Source organism: Lineus longissimus, chromosome 7, assembly GCF_910592395.1.
Source record: "Lineus longissimus chromosome 7, tnLinLong1.2, whole genome shotgun sequence".
NCBI classification, from domain to species: Eukaryota; Metazoa; Nemertea; class Pilidiophora; order Heteronemertea; family Lineidae; genus Lineus; species Lineus longissimus.
In genome coordinates, this window is record NC_088314.1 from 8,463,075 (window position 1) to 8,483,955 (window position 20,881).

General features: G+C 39.7%; 3 protein-coding genes across 4 annotated transcripts; 1 reads left to right on the forward strand and 2 right to left on the reverse strand.

Moving 5' to 3' along the window:
* Positions 1–6,868, reverse strand: LOC135490905 (ankyrin repeat and BTB/POZ domain-containing protein 1-like). Its single transcript, XM_064776484.1, has 12 exons — positions 6,708–6,868; positions 6,317–6,379; positions 5,840–5,895; positions 5,451–5,595; positions 4,911–5,070; positions 4,650–4,695; positions 4,182–4,298; positions 3,665–3,792; positions 3,203–3,292; positions 2,646–2,807; positions 1,941–2,141; positions 1–1,564 (listed from the first exon to the last, which is right to left on the reverse strand). Exons 1-12 carry the CDS (start codon positions 6,761–6,763, stop codon positions 1,358–1,360), a joined length of 1,431 nt encoding a protein of 476 aa, XP_064632554.1. The 5' UTR covers positions 6,764–6,868; the 3' UTR covers positions 1–1,357.
* A 241-nt stretch (positions 6,869–7,109) lies between these two features.
* Positions 7,110–17,279, forward strand: LOC135490645 (uncharacterized). Of its 2 annotated transcripts, XM_064775943.1 has the most exons (11): positions 7,110–7,309; positions 7,936–8,167; positions 8,488–8,637; positions 8,949–9,205; positions 9,418–9,547; positions 11,621–11,801; positions 12,204–12,263; positions 13,984–14,069; positions 14,284–14,381; positions 14,470–14,565; positions 14,885–17,279. In XM_064775943.1, the coding sequence occupies exons 1-11, from the start codon at positions 7,115–7,117 to the stop codon at positions 15,098–15,100; spliced, it is 1,701 nt and encodes a 566-aa protein (XP_064632013.1). In that variant the 5' UTR covers positions 7,110–7,114; the 3' UTR covers positions 15,101–17,279. The 2 variants fall into 2 exon arrangements, with proteins under 2 accessions (XP_064632013.1, XP_064632014.1); XM_064775944.1 differs by lacking the exon at positions 12,204–12,263.
* LOC135490647 (cytosolic Fe-S cluster assembly factor NUBP2 homolog) lies at positions 17,243–20,818 on the reverse strand. Its single transcript, XM_064775947.1, has 8 exons — positions 20,681–20,818; positions 20,413–20,476; positions 19,982–20,065; positions 19,414–19,579; positions 18,955–19,106; positions 18,448–18,653; positions 18,108–18,200; positions 17,243–17,784 (listed from the first exon to the last, which is right to left on the reverse strand). Exons 1-8 carry the CDS (start codon positions 20,756–20,758, stop codon positions 17,668–17,670), a joined length of 960 nt encoding a protein of 319 aa, XP_064632017.1. The 5' UTR covers positions 20,759–20,818; the 3' UTR covers positions 17,243–17,667.
* Between the last annotated feature and the right edge of the window lie 63 nt (positions 20,819–20,881).

Consider the following 20,881-nt stretch of genomic DNA (forward strand, 5'->3'; position numbering starts at 1 on the left):
TGTGAAAATGAGTGCATATATAATTAACATATTCTCAGAATGAATATTAACAACACGATAATAGTAATTTTGATAACAATAGCACATATTTGGCATCATCTTATTTAACAACTGTTGCCACATAAAGTGGAAATGCCGACGGGCCATTAAAGGGAGGCTTGAAGGGACAAATGAAAGCAAGTTTGAAGGCCAGTGTTTCTGTAGTGTAAATAATTACATTTCGTTCGATATGCCATTTTAAGGCTGACAGGTAAAATTTACCCTCCCTTGTGTTGTCTGACATGCAGATACAGTGTAACCTTTCTTAGTGGATATTTCTCTATCAAGGATACGCTCTCTTTTATTTTTAAAGACACTGAATTTTCTTGAACTGACCTCTGTAATCAGGATGGCTCTCGATTAATTTTGGACAGTCAGCAATGTCAGTCACAAGGGTGTCCTTAATAGAGAAGTGCAGTGAAATGGATGACAATACATTAAAATAAAGGCTAAAATACCCAAAGAATTTTAGCTTACAATGAACACATGCTATTGGGAGGGCCTACATTTCTCCCTATATGATTCAAATGCTAAGGTGTACTGTACCAGAAAGACTTAGCCAAGATCTTGCCAAAAGGATGTAAGATTCCTAGGTCAATGTAACTAATGGATAAAAATTTGTTTTGTGATTACACATAAGTACATTCTGTACGCTGTTGACGCTTCTTTAGCTGGTTTAGATGCGTCTCTTACACCTAGGCCTATTACAGGTAGGCATTTTGTACAGAGGTCCCTTAACTAGGTTAATAGCAATTGACACAGTGTATGTATTTAGAAACTCTTCAAGATTATTATCACAGGATATAACTAATAAAAACATGCAAAGATCAGGAAACAGTGATGAGTAATACGATTTCAGCAACATTCAAAAGATATTTTCTCCTTTGGCTTTTAGACCACCTAACACAGAAAGACAAAGTAAGTGTTCCCAATAAATAAATAAATTACATCTCACTATCTCATCAACAACACTGAGTCCACCAAATAACTTTCCATGTCCATCTTGTAACTTCCAAAACAAACTGACTTTGAAACCAACTAAACCGAGTCACTCGGGTATTACTCTCAAGCCAGTCATAAAATAGAGTAAGTTTTACTGTACATCTGAATAAGTCCTTTAAACAACTCCTAAATCTAGTCCAGCTTTTAGTTGGTTTTGTGAAATATGCTTAAATCTAATTGAGGCTTTAGCTGGCTTTGTGAAATATATATTGTGTTGATATTTCCAGCTAATCTTGCATCAAAAAAGCTTTAGTTGGCTTTGTGAAATATAAATTATGCTAATATTCCTAGCTCGCCTCGTGAAACATGTAATTTTCTAACCATCTAAACCAAGCCCCTCTAGTAAGTCCTCAATAAGGTTGAGTTTGTGGTTTGCTTCAGCAGTGTCGCTGTACGACTGGATGAAATTGGTGATGTAGAATCTGATGTCGTCGATGATTGGGATCGAATCGCAGTCCTCACGGCCATCGACGCTGGCTGCATCCTGCTGGATGAGGTCTGCGAAGCCTTCCTGCTCAATAACCTAGGAAGAAATGATGTAAGAAATAAAATACTGTGTCCGAGGCAAATTATCAAGAACAGTACCTTATTAGCTCTTCATAAATCAATGGGGGCAATATGCGGTAGTTTGGGTGAAAGCACTAACTATACCTCACAAGAGGCACTCAACCATACCATATTTAGAATCTCAGCCAATGGTCACAGCATCAATAACTTGAAAAATACCTTACTCTTTTATACTGAAAGCAGTCAGCACTTTTTCTTCTTCTCATTTTATAGGCTGGGTATTTCTCTATTAGAACTGAATATTCATCAGTTTTAATTTTCAACCATAATGTTTAAGAAAAATTGATTAGCTCTAAACATTCTTGATCTGCTCTAAGCAATCAAATGCTTACTGCATCCAAATTGTTTGCCACAAACTCGGCACAAGCATCCTCTAGTCGTGGGAGAGTGAATAATTGTGCAATACGCAGGAATTCAACCACGCAGTCCACGTCGATATATTTTGCAATTTCTGCGCCACACTGCTTCTTTAGACCAGGAAGGAGGTAAAGGTCGGCAAAAAAAAGCACATCATGGACATTTTCTAGGGTGATCTGTAAGAAAGAATGACATCTTCTAAAATACTTCATTTGAAAATACCCTGCCTCCCTTGTCAGATACCTTAGAGGCCATGTGCCAATCCTTTTGACAGGGGGGTCATTTTAGAGAATGGGTACAAGCACTGTCCACCCTTAAGTTTGCAGAGTAGGGGAACTGTGGAGAAATGTCAAATCTTCTTATCGGCATTTGCTTTGGGGAGTTTGCTTTTGCTCCTACATTTAGAGACCAATTGGCATTGGCCTCAAGTGACTCTGTACCCTAGCTGGTGGATGACTCCACCGTCGTACTCATGTTCTCACATAGATGGCATTTGTTTGCCTTGACAAAACATTCCAAGCTACAAAGAATGTCCATTTCATGTCAGATTCAAAGGCTATTGCAACTAAAGTAACGTGGCTTGGCCACGACAACCAGCGACGTGTCATTGTCACATATAAACCAAAACCTGATTGCGGCCCTGTTAGGTTCATAGCAATTTTGGGTTCCAGGGAACGCACCTCGCATCTGTTCCGATAGATATAGAAGATGATCTGAATGAATGTGTCAGGTGTGATATCGTGGACTGTCACAACCGGGTTGTTCTTGCCAGTAATCGCTGTCTCTCCAAACGGGTCCTTGATCATTGTCTTGAAGTAGTCACTTCGACCACAGAAAAAAGCCTGAAAAGAGTTCTCAGTCAGTTAGAATGACATCTATTGGAGGACAAAAGTTACAAGGATGCAGACATGTTGTTATATGTGCATTGATGAAAACGAAACAACATGTCAATATGATGTTATGCGCTAACATGCTTTCTAACAAACGGACCCAGGTTGAAATTGTCTTGTTCAAAACCAAGGCAGACATTTTCTTGTGCAGAGTCATTTCGATAGGTGCTTGAAATGATGACTACGTTTGAAGAGTTCAGATGAAACCTAACCACAACTAATGCCGCTAAAATGAGGCACAGCACATTATACATGTAAACAGAGGTACATCACAGCCAAGGTGTTGTATAATTCTGGATTTAGCAGGTATGGACCAACTCCATTTCTCATGATATTTGTTTACAAACCTGGTGACACCAGAACTGGTATCCCTCCACAATAAAACAGACGTCGGGAGAAACTTGTTCACTTTCTGGTTGGAATGGCAGTTGGCTGAACTGAATAAAGAAACAATCAAATCATCATTTCACGTCAACAGCACCAATGATATGTAGGAAATGTTAGGCAATTCTCTCACACAGTGTTTAAGGCTGGATAATCACATCTGGCTTCATGCATAATAAATGTGTGCAAGAAAACTGCCATGCCAATTCTGTATTAAGTGATTAAGTCTAAAAAGTGGTTACCGGTACTGTAAAATACACCAAGAGTTACATGGAGTCGTTATAAAGACTTCTTCGATCGCAGTACATTGTCTGTACAGTAATAAAATATTTCATGACAAGGCCATTTTAAAACTTTTAAAGGAACTTTTATGTCATAAAACATCATAATCTCGTTATTGTTAACCAAAGGACTTTTTCACTTACAAATGATCCAGGCAGTTCCTCAGGCAATGAGTTGACCGCCAGCTGTTCAAAATTGCCCTCAAGCTTGGAGTCACTGGCACTCTCCACGATACTAATGACGGTCACACTGATGCTCGGCTTTTCCGTCTCTGCAAAGACAGTAACAGCAGAGAGATAATCATCAATATTTCTTCTTCTTCAGCATTTCCTCTGCATTTGGAGGAGTTATTCTCCAGGGAGTATTCCTCCTCCAATGCAGGATGAGCGTACTTTACGTGTCACTACAGTTGTACAGTCCACAATTGGGTTTATTGGCCTAGTTACACAGTCTTTGGCTCGAGATGGAGTCCACTCAAGTTACTCATGTTTCTCACTCAGTGGCAACTTCTGCTGGCCATGGCGGAGACACCCGATTCAAGGAACCTTGAAATTGAACCTTGGCAATATTTAATACATGGTAGCCAGCTGTGTCAACCACGAGGCTGTGAGGCTCCTCATAATCCTGCGTAGTGATATTTTGGGCAGGATATGAACTCACCAAATTGATAGATCTTCCTCATCTCCTTTTCCAGCATTTCCAGCAAGTTCATGAGTTGGCACTGACGAGCCAAACGGATGCAGTCCTCGACATGGTCCAGGTGAACCTCCATACGACCTGTAATGAAAAAGAGTGGCAAAGATTATATTTCACTCTTCACTTGATCTGTATTTGAAGCTGGTGAGGTTGGTTGCTGTTGTTTCTTATTCTAGGACAGGGTCAAATTGACCAAGAGACTCAGAAACTAGAACAGCCTGTCATGGCAGCTGCTAAAAAATAGATGCCTTCATAAGGCAGCTCGCAGGCAGATCTTAGATGCTCAGTGCCTTTTGCTTGCATTATCCTGCACAACCAAACCTTGCTTGCCAATGCAAAGGAACTCTGGCAGAAATAGTCTGTTTCATGTCACATTCAAAAGACTATCAAGAGTGCAGGAACTTCTTGAAATCCACACAGGTTTTTACTGACCTGTGTAGAGATATTGGAGAATCAACTTGAATGCTTCTGGCTGCACCTGGAAAATGATTGAAAATGGTGGTAAGTCACACAGATGAGATCACTTTCAATGGAGTTGTGATTCATGTAGAGTCAGGCAGGAGTCGGGGGTAAAATTGCTTGTCTTAAGGTGACTAGTATGCACTTAATCTGACCTACTTGGCTCCTGCCTATAGCCTCCCTTTAAAGGACTGAAACCCAGTATACACTATATTTCTACCAACATCAACATACCAACTTATGCGTCAAATGAATTTCATCCTTTCCATTCCACTTATTCTGAAGCATGTCGGCAAAGTATGCCGATCGAACATGAAGAATGCATCGGTGGGCTGTAAATATATACCCGTGCACAATGAAAGTAATATCCTCATGATTCCCTCTCTCCAGGAGCCTAAATTAAAAAATAAAGAAAAGAGAACATTTAAGAGTAAATGTGATCATTCTCAATAGAAACAAAATCAGATCACATCCGAGGAAGTAAACGAGCTACGTGTACTGCTAAACAATTGGACGGCGACTCTCTCTGACAGCATAGATTTCATCTGGGGTATCCGGTTTCCTCCTATGTTTCATTTCAAATCACTCAATATACTGCTGATAAAACAAGGTGTGGTGGCCCGGCGTCCATACCAAGTGATTTTCATTCCCTTTAGCTTTGACCTGAATGCGAGCTTGTCAGTGATGTTGAGTGTTATTGGGAAATCTGCGTACTGCATGCAATGCGGGGGGGGGGGGAGCGAGCTGTCTGTGAATTCATATGATGCGACTTACTTCCTCAGAAATTCTTGATATAGCCCTCTCTGCTTGGTGTTTGTGGGCAACACCTTGAAATTCTTCAGTGTGTTTCTGATCTTATCTGTTAGTGCTCCATAGATGCAGCGCTCCCCATCAAATGTATTGGGTTCACACTTGGCTCCTGTTCGAAAGATATAATTAGCCTCGTGAGTTGTTGCTCAGGCATAATTGACCCCTCCCAAAAATTATCCTTGTGGTTGAAGCTGACAAGTGAGCCTCAGTTATTAAAAGCTGAACAAGTTTCTAGCAGGTTTTCATTGATGAGTGATACATGTAACATGCAAGAAGCGAATGGGATTTATGTATAAATGCCGAGAAAAAAAAGAGGAAAATATTGCGATATACCATATTTCAGACCTTCTCACCTTTTTCAAGGAGGTACTTGACTAACTCTTCATGTCCACACAAACAGGCATAGTACCTGGAAAAATATATATGTAGTTCTAACTTTTTCTCTTATGGTTTTAAAAAAATTACACCTCTTAGTCATAATATTATCAAATACAATGTAATACAGTAGAACCTCTCTATTAAGGTGACCCTTGGGACTGGAAAAAACGTGTCCGTAATTGAGAAGTGTCCTGATACACTGGTCAAATTCAATGAAAATGACAAACTTGGGACGAAGTCAGTGTCGGTAATATAGTGTCCTTATTAGAGAGGTGTCCGCTATGGGAGGTTCTGTAATCGAATTCTAATTCGACACTGAGAATTCTGATGCCGTCTACCGTTACCTCAAGCAAGTCATCTACTAAATGACAAGGTGAACATTAATTAAAGATTCATTCCAAGTTACTCTCTATTCCAAATGATTGACTATCGGTGTCCTGAATGTAACTTACAGCGGGGTGCTGTCCCACTGATCTCTCACATTGAGATCGACCTCCTTCTGCTCGACAAGATTCCTGAAAAAGGCAATTTTAGCTGATGTAATGATCAAATGACTGAGATTGAGAAAGCTTCCCAATACTACACTAGTACTGTAGTACTAGTAGGCCTACAGGACCATTGTGATTTTAGACATCTCCCTTGGCCTTATCTTACAGCACCGAAATGTCATAAAATTTTCAGGAGATGTGTTGAATGGTGTACTTATTTCGTTTATGGCTGCTAATTTTTATTTTGATGACTTTATACCTGACTTTAAACCTGGTGGAAGATGGTGGGCGCTGTTGAGGATGCATGACAGCATTTTTGGGTGGAGGAAGGAAAAAAGTTGCGAAATAAACTTACTGCACGCGGGCCAAATCTCCTCGGCAACAATTGATAAATATCTCCTGTGTGTTCATTATGTCGCAAAGAATATTGATACATTGAATATGTCGAAATTGCAATTAGCCAAATGCAAATATTTGGACAAACTTTGGCGAGATTTTGAGGAACAAACCACTTCGTTGTCACTGGAAAAATTCCTTTTGGGGCCTACGCCAATAGCCACAATAAACAAAACTTTCTGCAATAAATTGCCGGAAATTATTCCACTGTATAATGTAGAATAAACAGATCGATATAAAAAAATAATACATTAAGTGATAAAGTCATTTATCGAGGAGTAAATGCCAAAAAAGTATATTTTATTTTGTATGCTGTAAGCGATATCCATATTATACGTATTAGGCAAAGGTCAAGGTCATATGTTCATGTTGACATTTTCAGATTTTCTCAAATTTATTTGCTCCCCATTCACCCAAAAAAAGTCCATTATGTTCAGCAGAAAACAAAGAATTAGAGAGGCAGTTTATATATTCACTAGATACCCAGAACCAGGAAAATGTAAAACGCGGTTAGTCCCAATGTTGGGAGAGAAAGGAGCTGCAAGGGTCCAGATGTTGATGGTGAGATTTTGACAGTGACACTTCAATGATTTCATGATAACAAAAACATTCCTTTGCTAACCTGAGATGATGTAGGCCTATCCTGATGCAGCGCGTGGCCTGGCTTGTCTTATGTTTCACCTAAATAAGCAAAAAATGTCGCAGTGACCTTGTGGTCTTTGGCATTGCCTGAATCCGAAGTAAATTTGTCCTTGTTTAGGCCTCCCTGCTGAAGTTTTTGAGTGAAGTGAAGGCATTTGACATTTGGGCTCTGCATGATTTTACCTTTGTCGAACCAGAATATTCTGTTGCCTTGCAAGTCAAAGACAGATGTAGTCATGCAATATGGTCCTGAGTGGAGACTAAGAGTAGGCTATGGACATTTCATGGGTATAGTTCATAGTTGTATTGTATTGTATTGTAAGAGTCTTACACATTTGCCACTTTGCAATTGCATCATTCAGAGATTATTAGCAACAACCAGCATTTGCGACAATGACGGTTTTTGCTGCCGCTAGCTGTTACTGACCGTGACACTCCATAATTGTATTTATTCGGTTTTTGGTCTTTAAAATTGTTAATTTCATATTCGTATTCAGACATTAGTCTTATTGCCATTTCTCAACTATGCTTTCCTTTATATTCAGACTGAGCATATTCTTGGACAAGTCCTTGAGCTAAAGAATGCCAAGCCTGATCTTCATGTCGTCGTCTACTTCAGTGGAACGAACGAGAAGACCATGCATTATTGGATTGATAGGAAATATGCCAACCACAAACTTCTGCTGAAGCCACAGAGGGGTGATGACCTGGGAGAGAAACTGATGAACGCTTGCCTTGATAGCTTCCATAGTGGTGTTGAGAGGTTGATCATTGTTGGTATGTACATGTATGTGATGCCTGTAATATAAGAAATCATTGTCAGTCAAAAGAGGCCAACAGACAGGTTCACTCTTTCCAAAAGCAGGAACTGCTTCTACAAAATGTAAAGTGGACATCTATACATAGTCTAAACCGAAACAGGGAGTTGTAAGTAAACACAGGAAAGTTTTTTCACCCTGCTACATGTAAGAAAAGGTGGTACTGTCATACAGCTACAGCGTCTGTCCACATAAATATGTGTACTGCCAGCTATTTTCTACACAGTATAGCCATAGGCTATAATTGTACAACTTTACCTTATGTTGTTTCTTTTTAAGGCTGTGACATTCCTGGGATCAACCACGGTATACTAGAAGATGCATTCAGTATGTTAAAGTGGGATGATTGTGACCTCGTGATAGGCCCAGCAGAAGATGGCGGTTACTACCTGCTCGGAACCAATAGACGCATTGGAGTTAATACAATAGGTAGTATATCCCAGCAGTGTTCTCTACTTAATTTTGGTGGTAGGAATTGACAAGAAAGGACAAGCAAAAAACCCCACCAAGTGAAAAAGATGTGTACCTGTAGCTTGCGATGGATTCTATTTCTGGCCGAAGACTAAGGTTAGCAGGCCAATGCACCCACTTGGCTCCTAACCTTAGTGGCATTTATCAAAATGCTCATCATCCCACTTTGGAGGAGGAATACTAGAGAATGATGCCTCCAAGTGCAGAGCAGATGCTGAAGAAGAAGTCCCCAAGGGTGCCCTACTATATTGCTGTATGATCTTTTTCAGAATCCCTCTTCAAGGGTATCGAATGGGGTACGAGTAAAGTCTTCGAACAGCAGGTAGAAGCTGCGGAATTCCTCGGAATGAAGGCAGCTAAACTTGACCAGACGCTTCGCGATGTGGACACACCAGAGGATATAGGAGTCTTTGAGCAGGAATTGGGTGTCCGAACGAAAGAGGTTACCTCACCGATGTGGTCAATTATTATTCCATGCTTGAATGAAGTTGATGAGATTGAAAACTGTTTACAGAGTGCTATTCTGGTAATTATGCTCTTGAACTCTGCGTTTGGTTTTGTGTATATACTTTAAATGTTTTCTGAGACGAGAAAAATATTTAATGCCTATTTTGGGGCCATTATCTATGCTGGATCAAAGTTGTGCGGGTGTCTTCAGACAGGGATGTTTGTGTCAAGAAGGCAACAATACTTGTTAAGCTTTGCTGCGTTAATGTGATTTATGTCCTTTATTTTCAGAGCTGCAGTGAGCCGAGTAAAGTCGAGCTGATTATCTGTGATGGTGGAAGTGATGATGGGTCGGTTGAAAAGGTCAAGGAGGTCCTGACCGATCGGGGTGTCCTATGGAAGCTTATCCACAGTCCTGCTGGTATGTATGTTGTTGTTCTAGTCTTTTAGAAAATGAAGGCGCTCTTTTTTGAGCAGCTAAATTTCTCAAGGTGTTCACTTCATGTGGACCTTTCAAAGAAGATTTTTAAATGAGACTCTAAGGCCACAGCTCATACTTGCTTTGACTAGAACTTGTTTTGCTGACGCAATTAGGATGTTGTTGAGGGTCAGTTTGGAACAGAGCCTTCAGCTTGTCTGTCTGACGATGTCATGCTGTAAATCCAAAAATCTCGACAAACTCAGTGAATTTCCCATTGTTACATGTACTCTGTTATCTGGTTGTATATCTTTGAATGTCGGTCTCAGTTGGTCAGTTCATTTATTAAAGGTCTATGTTTATAATAAAACTTTCAGATTAAACAAGTTACTACTGAATGGAATTGGAAAATCAACTAACAAGATATTCATGGATTTCAATTTTTATCAGTTATGACGTTTTTCATCAATTTTAATTATGTAACAAAAGGCTAAATTAATTACTGGAACCATGAGTACTGACCTAGTTTTATGTCGATTGATATATTAGTTTAGAGGTTCGGGTGTGTCTTTACTTCTAGGGAAGGATGAGCCCACTGCATCTGGTGTTATGGAGGGCACTGGTGAAAGTTTTTGTTATCTTTTGGTCAATGCTACTGTGAACCACTAAATTTTCTGGGCATTTTATTTTCATGGATTATGCAAATTACCTAGATTTGCAAAAATAAAAAAGTGTGAAGAAGTGTTTTTATTTTAGAAACCAAAGGAATTTTCTTAACCTGCCAAAGTAAAAATTGTAAAGAGTTAAACTTTTTATCAGAAATTTTCAGAAATTACAAAAAAGGTGTGAAAATGTGGTGGTTTACAGTTGCTTCTGAGGCTGGTTGCACTTGGTTTCTGAATTCTGGAGGAAAAACATAACCATGTACTATACCATTCACAATGAAAGAACTATGCTGCAGTATGTCCAGTCCCATAGGAAAACTTAATCCGTTTCAAATTTGTATGAAACTCTAGTGGAACCTCCCTCAACAGACATCTCTCTCACTTTGTCGAAATAGACAATGCATTACCAAGAATGAGCAGTTTAAAGCATGTTTTTCTCAGCCAGATTCTAGGCTTTTTTGGTGCAGTACCTGCCATTTATGAAATTCCTCCAGAATCACTATTAACTTGGCTTTAACTTATTCCTAAAACTAGGCATGTGAAGTATGATATTCCCCCTGTATTACTTTTGAAACTTTTAACGGGATATTTTTCTGATATCTGCATTGCACTTAGAATTGGTGTATGTGTGTGGAGGTACCAATACTTTAAGGCTTCTAGCTTATTTGCCTATTATATGGATGGAATCAGACTAGGCAACAGCCTGTCATGGAATTTTGGGTTTGATGATCTTGACGGATTCAGTCGCTTTGCACTGCAAGAGACTCCAGGAAATTTCAATCCCATTTTCCCGTTGCGTGAAACTGACTTCTTATTTTGTTATCCTTTTGTCACAGCCAAAAGTGGTTAAGCTATTTTTGCACTTGATAACTCAGCATGATTTCTTCATTCAGATTCATTTATCGGTATTTCCATGGCATTGGATAGTTACAAACTTTTATTCACAATATGTATATTTTGATACAATTCTTGGTAAATACAAATATGATGTTGTCATGTAAAATTCAAATTTAACTCTGGCGATCTTCAAATGCTCATTCCTCTTTGCACGAAATCAACACCTCAGGGATCGTTTTTGCAAGCACCCATGGTCGGGCACTTTGTGAATAGTGGCCTCCGTCTTTTGCAGAAATGGCCAATGAAACATAATGGGCTGATATGCAACCTGAAATCCTCTCAAAATATTCTGGCTTGTTTCAAATGCTTTATGTGACTATTGTAATGAAAACCAGGCATGTGAAAGTTGAAGTAACACAGTAGGCTGTTAAATATGGTCCGAAGACCAGATACCGTGGCCAGTATGTAATGAAAGGCAGTGTAGTTCCAATCTACTTTATATGTTTTTCTTGGAATCCAAATACCCCATTGCACTTTCGTCCGTAGATTCTAACCACCCAAGATTTTTTTCCAGGTCGTGGACGACAGATGGTCGCAGGGGCGTCCGAGAGTTCCGGAGACAACCTTCTCTTCCTTCATGTCGATAGTCGACTTCCACAGAACTTTGACCAACATGCTGAAGACTGTCTATGGATCCCAGGGATTGTGGCGGGAGCCTTCCGGTTCCAACTGGATTTTGAGCCAGGGAAAGTGGAGTAAGTTGAGTCATAAAATATACCCTTAAGGTATTCCTGCGGGTGGGAAAATGTGATCATGTTTGTAGATAAAGTGGTATTCACTCAGAGTATAGTCCATTACTTTATCTTCAAAAGCACTCTGACTCCCATTGTTCTTGCTTTCTCAAACTTTGACTTGTATTTTGGGGAGTGTCCAGAGGACGCCGTGGGGGTCAAAATGGTTGAACAGGGTTCAAACTGGCGGGTTGGCATGGCACAAGCACTCAGGTTTGGTCATCTATAATGGGGATACATAACATTTGTGTTCATAATGTATGAATTTTCTGCAAGCCTTGACCTTAGATTGTAACACTTTTCTTGGGGACAACCAATCTAGGATGAGCTCTCCTGTCCATTCTGAATATCTTCCATTCGTTACAGCCCTAAGGCTAGTCCCCGTGCTAGTCCAACTCCTACTCCTGATGATGCGCCGGGCCCGGTGTATGTATCAATTTCATGAATATATCTCTACCTGTCGTGTTTGTCTTAACCTCTTTATGGTCTAAGGTCATTTAAGAAAGAGTCGAAAGAAAAAGTTTGAAAGTTCTCGGCAAGCTGGGGAATCGATTCTCCAGGGTGTGATGAAAAAAGTGTTACATGTGATTTTGTCAGCAAGCTGGGGAATCGATTCTCCAGGGTGTGATGAAAAAAGTGTTACATGTGATTTTGTCGGCAAGCTGGGGAATCGATTCTCCAGGGTGTGATGAAAAAAGTGTTACATGTGATTTTGTCAGCAAGCTGGGGAATCGATTCTCCAGGGTGAGATGAAAAAAAGTGTTACATGTGATTTTGTCAGCAAGCTGGGGAATCGATTCTCCAGGGTGAGATGAAAAAAAGTGTTACATGTGATTTTGTCAGCAAGCAGGGGAATCGATTCTCCAGGGTGTGATGAAAAAAGTGTTACATGTGATTTTGTCAGCAAGCTGGGGAATCGATTCTCCAAGGTTTGATGAAAAAAGTGTTACATGTGATTTTGTCAGCAAGCAGGGGAATCGATTCTCCAGGGTGTGATGAAAAAAGTGTTACATGTGATTTTGTCAGCAAGCTGGGGAATCGATTCTCCAGGGTGTGATGAAAAAAGTGTTACATGTGATTTTGTCGGCAAGTGGGGAATCGATTCTCCAGGGTGAGATGAAAAAAGTGTTACATGTGATAATGTTGTCTTGAAACAATATTTTTTTAGAGCTGAATGCTCTCTAAACAGTCATGTCATAGGTGTTAGCTTAGATTGTCCATCCTCATGTTAGATTTGTCCTGAAACGAAGTCAAGAAAGTGTTATACATGTATGAAAAGGATATAACCAAATCACTCATTTGATTTATTGTCGCACAAGTTTCTGAGCTGGCTTTTGCTATGTCTCCATTTTACCTTCTTGCTAGATTTATATCATTTTGTGTGTGTCAAACATAAATCTAAAATCATACCTGTGCCTGGGGTCAGCTTATGACCTAATGGAGTGGTCGTTTTTGGTAAGTTTGTAATTGATTAGAACCGTCGGACTAAAATATTTTGAGGTTTATGTGAGAATCATTTCTTGTTTCTTCATGTCCTTTTCTATGATCAGGTTATTGGTCTATCAGGGCTGAAATTTCACTTATTGTCATGTGTTGCTAGTCGAGTGTCAGCTGGGACCTTCAGTCACTTGGTACTTCGTATTTTAAAACTACCTGTATTATGTAGGTCGGTACAAATCCGTCTGAAGGAAAGCTGAAAGGGTGTCTGTAGGCAGAAGTCAGGGAGGTCAGATTATGTTACACAAAGTAGCCGATATAGGGGTATCTCCCATGAGCGATAGGAAATATTATCATTGCCAAATCAAACATAACCCAGGCCCCCCTGCCTGCTAGATCCAAAGACTACCAATTTGACCACCTAGCTCCTACCTATAGTCCCCCTTCAACACGGCAAAGAATCCGACCACAACTTATTGTGTTGCACCACACGGACTGTCTGAAAGCTTGACCATGGCCATCACAACAATGCTTGTTGTTTGTCTTGTAAATCTAATGGTGACGTAGTGAAGGAAATTTAAGGACTAGTTTTTTTTTAACCTGCAGCACACTGAGGAATACTTAAGGGAAATATCCCTTGTGACCAGATTCCTTTTTTTAAAAGACACCCTGATGCTGGTATATCTCTCATGTCTCTTTCCATCTCCAGCCCAGAAACTGGCAAGACTTCCAAGTTGAGCAAGTTCCAAGCACGACTTTTAGAATGGGGTGCAAACATAAGGTCGAAATACGGAGGTATGGTATGAATAAATCTTGGTGGTCTTTTGACCTTTTCTGGGTGCGAATTTGAGAAAAATCATTCTTTCAGCTAGTTAGGAATGAAAACAAAATTTTGAATAGCAATAATGGTCGCCACCGGATAAAACAATACACAAGATGATAACAGTTGATACCTCAGGTCAAATTGCAATAGTGTCAGTTTGTGATAAGGGTTAAATTTCTATTGCAGAGCTTCCCTATGGTGACCAAGCTATATTCCTGAGGAAGAAGATTTACCTCCAGGTCGGTGGTATGCCAGGGTACCCCCTCTTTGAAGATTTTGCTTTGGTAAGTGCGTCATCATCATTGCCAATCATCATCATCATTACCTTTTTCGTAGTCAGACGTTGTATAATGTCCTTCTTCTTTCTTTCAGATTGAAAAATTAAAGTCACTTGGCCATATTGGTATCGTCGAGGGCGAGCCTTGCTTGACGTCTGCTCGGCGCTGGGAGAAACATGGCTATTATAAGGTACAGTTCTGTTTGATTGGCAAAAAGGTTATTTGTCTCAAGCAAGTCCCAAGCAAGTCCTTAGCAATCTGAACCACAGCAGATGCCGAATTTACCCTACCACCGACGAAAAATAGGCCAGTTTCCCAAGTTTGATCGTTGCCAGCTTAAATAGTGCATGGTATATAAATGTTTCATTCATAGACTACGACTTCTTTTAGTACAGTGATGAAGGTTGTCCTTATGGTGTTACCTGATGGCCATCTGGGTTGTCAGGGCATTCCAACTTCTCCACCCTCATGCCTCCTAGCTCCTAAAATCCATGAAATTCACAATTCAGGTAACTGGTATGAACTCCATGATGGTGGCTGCCTACATGTGCGGTGTTTCACCAGACCGCCTCGCCTCGTGGTACCAAGCCGGAAGAAAAGAGAAGAAGCCCGGCACCTCGGAAAGTGCAGAGAACAGCTCGACACACGATGACATGAGCGATTTAACGACACCTGCAAGCGATGGCGCAGATCGGGTCGAACCAGTCGAGACGCCGCCATATTGAAACGAAAAATGTGCAATGACTATTCCGGATGCTGAAATGATTGCCGGGAGAGCTGACGAAAAATGGGTGTGTGCCTTCGGGCTTGTTTGTAAGCCTCGCTAGGCAAACAGGGCCCTTCTTGCTGTGTTTCGATGTGAGAACTAGTATTGAATGGACGGTCTAAAACTGCAGATTCTGAGTAAATTTTTTGTGGAAATGTGTGACGATATATCATTATAAGGATTTGCATTTGTCAAAATGCGTGTTGAAGTGTCGATTGACAATATCCCAATGTAATGTTTCGCATTTTAGGTTGATTGACCCAGGTTTCTCTTGACAAGATAGCACCTTTAATGAAAACTAATTTCTGTGTTTCAAACCGAAAAATGTGCTCTCACGTTAACGCCATTTATCTATTGATTTGGCAGTTTCTGTGTTTTATATGTAACATGAGGCTCTGAACCTGCCTTTTCAATGATATATTGAAATGATTCCAAAAATATCCTGCCCAAACCTTATAATATATTTCGACAAGCATTTAAAATCAATCGATATGTGCATTTTGTTATTCCAGTACCACTTGTGTGTGTTGAGAGAAGATCAGACTTTTCGCTAGATTTTCTTGATTGGGGAGTCGATTTAGACATTTATGAAAATTGTGGGATGGGGTTTGATGCAATTGACTTCAAAGTCCAGAGCTTTGAACTGCGGGCCATTTCCAAATTTCATGCTTCAACAGGAATTTTTTAGGGTTGATGAAAGGTCTGGTAGATTCTGTCAAATAATTTTGGCGCAGTTTCAGACTTAGTGCTGTGTAGTCATTTATACATGTTATAGTTTTTTTAAACATTTATTTGGTTGCATTAACTTCTACTTGGTGTGATTCATCAGCTTATTACTTATTACTTATTCTAATATTGATATACATGTACATGTACATTTACATAACGCCTGATGAAGCCGCTATCCCACCGAACACCATTTTTGAACAAGCGCGCTAGGTACAATTTTTAAAGTTGGGAGAAGGGGGGAACTCTTCAGCCTGCACTGGAGAACATGCTGAGATGATGAACCTCACCGCAACAAAGGTTGTTATGACATACTATACAATCTGGTGATGTCATACCATATAAATGGCAGCCTGCATAGACCAGTGCAGGTTTTTTTGCGAGAATGGCCAGCCAAACATGAATGGGCCCATTAGTAGCCACATGTGACCTGATTATCCTCTCAAAAGTTATATTCTCACTGTGGAGCTCTGATCTACTTACTCTTTAAAAACTAGAAACCACCAGGAGGACTCCCTTCTCAAGGATACCTTCCCTTTCTTGACTCCTAGACTCACCGCGTCTATGGAACACTTTGTTGCTACAAGCAATGTCAAATTCTATGTTTTATCTTTATTATACCATAGATAATTACGATTATTGTGTATATATTGTTATATTTTACAAATGAGTGATATTTACCTTATATTATCATACAAACCTTGGGTAGAATTAGTGAGATTTTAAGATTAAGATGTTGTCGAGTTTAGTACTTGGACAAACTGCAGGACTTAGCTGATCTAATGCACCTTGGCATTTGCCCAGTTGATGGAGGTTTACTCCAATGCTGCTTGAGCAACAGGGCCTAGACCAACCTACCATGGTTTCACAGGCAGGGAGAGTTCCTCAATCGGCTGTAACTTTTCCGTTAAGTCCCATTGCTACTATTGTAAATGAAATCCACCGAACAAGACAACTATTAGTTGAGCTCATACTGGCATTTGTCTCCAGTGTGTGAGAAATTGGGCCCTGACCTATCAAGTGCCTCCAATGAAACATTTTCCTTCTACTATGGTTGAACATAGTGAAATTCTTCAGCGATTGCCTCCGACTGTGTTATATTGGGTTGCATAATCCTGAATTCCATGAGTGTAGAAGACGTTTTTGCTTTTGCTATACTTTGCATCACCAGGTATCGATACTTCATCATGACTCTATATGTGTCTAAAAAACTGACAAGTACTCCATATATCAATGTGATTCATAAAATATATTGTTATCAGATTAAATAAATGTTACAAATATCAAGTATTCATATGAATACTTGCAAATATATATATATATACATGTGTTGATGTACATATGATGTTTGAATGTAAATATTGCGGAGAAAACAATACTTCAAATATATGTTCCAATGTTTATGGTTACAACCGTCTTCTTTTTTACTTTGACATGTTTGATAAGGAGAAACCTATTGCACTTTAAAGGTCTACTCTGTCCATTAAAAATTTAAAAATTGAACTTGAAAATTTGCAAAAAACTGTGTAAACATGTTCTGAATGTAAACTTCAATAACGCCATTGTGTAAATATGCAAATACTCCGAATGCCAAGTTTCAATGAATTTGCATGCATAGCAATTGAAATATGGCAATTTCTATTTACCTGAGCCACATGAAAATACTTTTAACACAAACAGAAAAGGCCTTTAAGTGGACAAATCAGTTTTATTTCTTGCAAATTAAAATTTTCTGCAAGGTGAGATGATGCGAAAGACTAGAGTGACATCTTTGGAGAAAGTTCACAAGGTCTATGCTGATCACGACGACACTGTCTCTTTGATAGTCTTTGTCAATTTCGTGAGGGCTTCAGCTGTTTGTGTTTCCGGATGGTCCTTGAGTATCGTCTGACCTTTTTCACAGCACATCACAAAATGCTGAAATTCGAATTTTTAAAAACTATTATGATTGGTGTGATGATTTATAGAAGGAGAAGAAATTCATCTTAAGATTATGTATGCTTTGCCCACAGTCCTTCTGAAATAGAGTATACCCTCCCTTACAGACATCTCTGTAAGCAGGCCACTCTCATAAGAGGATGCTGAATTTGGTCCCAAGTTGGTCACTCGAAATCAATTTGACTATCAAGACATCTCTCTATTCTCTCTATTAAGGACAAGTTGGCATGTTTCAAGCATTTAATCTTGGCTGGTCTTTATATCTTATTATTTATTCTGAATTATTACTGCTTCATGCTCACCTTGTCCAAAGGAATCTTCCCCAAATACTTCAACTTGAATTCTTCGCAGAGTTTTTCCACACTCCCAGCAGAGTTGAATATATCGGTGATCTCCTGAAGAAAATGGAAAGTGAAAGTGAAAGCAAAGAAGATTTGTGGCAACAGCATTGCATTTGGTACCAAGCCTGGAGTCCTTGTGTCCAAAATGTCTCAATGGTCATGAGAACAGTTTTACCAAAAACCTCTCGACTACCAATTGTATGTCAACATTATCCCAACAGTTCTTTAGTGTTACGACCTTTGAAACTTTGGGGACAACTGATTTCTGGTTTCACTTTATTTTAGGGGTTTCTTTACTTACTCCACAACATGGACAAGCATATCCACTCATATTTTCGACAATCCCAAGAATTTTCAATCCCATCTTCCTGCAGAAGTTAATCTCTTTCCGAATCGTTCCTAAGGCCACTTTCTGTGGAGTGGTTACTATCACAGCACCATCAGGTTTGGTATTCTTAAGGGCTTTCACCACTGTCAGGTGTTCGTCACTGGTGCCTGGGGGCGTATCTAGGAAAAGGAAAACATATGGGTTAACATGGTTAAGATTACTTTGAAGACTATGATTATCTTAGTCAATTTGGGTTGGCCAGGGCCTTCTGATGAGTTGTCTGTGGAGTGACACGAAAGAGAATTTCTGTTATGAGGACATATGGTGGGTTGCAGGCCTAGCCATTGGCTCACTGATGAATATCTAGCCTAACTCAATCTTCATTTGAGGTAATTCATTTCACTTTGACTAGGCCTTAAAGAAACAAGAGAGGCGAATGACCTAACTCAAACATCTGCCAAAAGCATTCAATGCCCTTACCAACTATCAAGTAGTCTAATCGTCCCCAAAAGGTATCCTTTATAAGTTGCATGATGAGTCGCGTCTTTCTTGGACCTCTGAATGTAATGGAACTATCGCTGGATTCTAATAGTGATCCTACAGACATCACTTTCACATTTCCATGCGGGGACCTGAGATATGACAAAGAAATTAGGAAATGGCAGAATGAGTTGGCAAAATGTGGATGTTAGTCATCAACTGGGCACCTGTATAACTTTGAGGCAACGTGGAGAGAGGTGTTGAGGCCAAGCTATGGTAATAATGGAATTCAGTTTGAGACTGAATCAAATCAGCTCTCTCTCTCGCTCTCTATCCATTATCATATCATCCTCTTCCAACAGTACATCAAAAACTTCTTTGGTCACATCACTTGGTAACAAAGAAAGATAGAAATATGCCATCATTGCATAGATTTTAATGGAAATAATTTCTGCTCACACTAATGCTTTCCAACCATACTCCGTGCTGACCACTTGCTGCCCAGCCACCCCCATCAAATTTGGTACGCTTGGCCCACATATATCGAGATCCAGTAGTGCTGTCTTCTGTGTGTCTAGTCCAAGAGCTATAGCTAATGATGTGGCTATGCTGGACTTTCCAACTCCTAAAACAGAGGAATATAGAACATATATAAATCAGTATTTAAAGGGAGTCCATAGGCAGAAGCCAAGTGGATGCATTTAAGATAAACCAAGTCCCTGATAGGGGTCTCTCTTATCACAGAAACTATTTGTACAGCAAAACTATTTACGCTAGTGCCAATTGCCAAAGTGAACATGATAAGGTCCCATGAAGCCAAGCATAGTCACCTGAAGACCACCAATTTGACCCCCTATCTCCTGCCAAGCTTTAAGGCAATGAAATTATCTACTTAGACTTTGCCCCGACGCATCTATTTTCTTCTGAATGTCCTAAAAGTAACGCTTTCTATTCATCAATCCCTCTGTGGGATGCAAAAACAATGGAATAGTTCGCATCGTACAGGACACCACAAGTTAATCCTTACCCCCTTTTCCCGAAAGCACCAAGATTTTGTGCTTTATGGCATTCATCCTGAGATCAATCATACCTTGGTCTGGGTCTTCAGCCCCTGAATGATAAAATATAAATGAGTGGCTACTTTAGGATCACCCCTGTTTTGTCTAGTTGTGTCCTTGAGCAAGACATTCAATCCTTAATTACTTAATTCTTTGAAGCTCCTTGTCACTGGTGTCGTTGTTGGCGCCGAGTCTACCTGTAATTCCACACTCAACAATAAATTTCATGAGCTCAATCAACTAACAAACATTACCGCCTTGTCATACATACTATATTATAAATCTCTGGAATACCACTTCAGTGCTTTCTGCATGCATCCTCATTTTGATATTTATCACAGTGATCAGAGTCATAATCAGACTGATGATGTGAACAACATTTTGCGACAGTCAACTTTACCTTGGGATTTGCATAGTGCTTGACCTGGACAGCCCTCACACATGCTGGCTCGACCAGCTTGCTCCTGCAATTAAGATTGTATCACATTTACTGAATGATAAAACATGAGCAAAAAGTTAAAGAAAGAAAGAGGACTGAATTCATTAATAGGCCTTGTGTATCCATTGTGTGAGGGAAAATAATTCTGGGCCACCCTGAATTTTCTTGCAAAAAAATGACTTGTGATGACTTATCAAAAAGTTTCTCTGAAAGTGATCACCAGCTTTACCGATTCTGCCGGACAACCTCTAGTAGTAGATGACATATTATTAGACAGTTCTTTACTGTATTTAACTTCTGTAGACATTTTTTCACTTAGAAAACACAATTTGAAAATGAGGTAAAATCAGGCAATTTTGAAGTCACTTTTGACCATGCTTAATTGTTTACTTCCGCTTAGTTCTGAGCGTGCGCAGTTGTGTCTAAACTT

What these genes read in the sequence shown, in the direction of transcription:
- LOC135490905 (XM_064776484.1), bottom strand. Translation starts at nt 6,763, where the DNA reads ATGAACACACAGGAGATATTTATCAATTGTTGCCGAGGAGATTTGGCC. An exon ending in TTCATTTGACGCATAAGTTG is followed by an intron (nt 4,696 to 4,910) that starts GTATGTTGATGT and finishes ATCATTTTCCAG; the next exon opens with GTGCAGCCAGAAGCATTCAA. An exon ending in TCTATCGGAACAGATGCGAG is followed by an intron (nt 2,142 to 2,645) that starts GTGCGTTCCCTG and finishes TCTTTCTTACAG; the next exon opens with ATCACCCTAGAAAATGTCCA.
- LOC135490645 (XM_064775943.1), top strand. Translation starts at nt 7,115, where the DNA reads ATGTTGACATTTTCAGATTTTCTCAAATTTATTTGCTCCCCATTCACC. An exon ending in CATTGGAGTTAATACAATAG is followed by an intron (nt 8,638 to 8,948) that starts GTAGTATATCCC and finishes GATCTTTTTCAG; the next exon opens with AATCCCTCTTCAAGGGTATC. An exon ending in GTTTACAGAGTGCTATTCTG is followed by an intron (nt 9,206 to 9,417) that starts GTAATTATGCTC and finishes CTTTATTTTCAG; the next exon opens with AGCTGCAGTGAGCCGAGTAA.
- LOC135490647 (XM_064775947.1), bottom strand. Translation starts at nt 20,758, where the DNA reads ATGTCTACAGAAGTTAAATACAGTAAAGAACTGTCTAATAATATGTCA. An exon ending in ATTAGACTACTTGATAGTTG is followed by an intron (nt 18,654 to 18,954) that starts GTAAGGGCATTG and finishes TCCTTTTCCTAG; the next exon opens with ATACGCCCCCAGGCACCAGT. An exon ending in GGAAGATTCCTTTGGACAAG is followed by an intron (nt 17,785 to 18,107) that starts GTGAGCATGAAG and finishes TTCGAATTTCAG; the next exon opens with CATTTTGTGATGTGCTGTGA.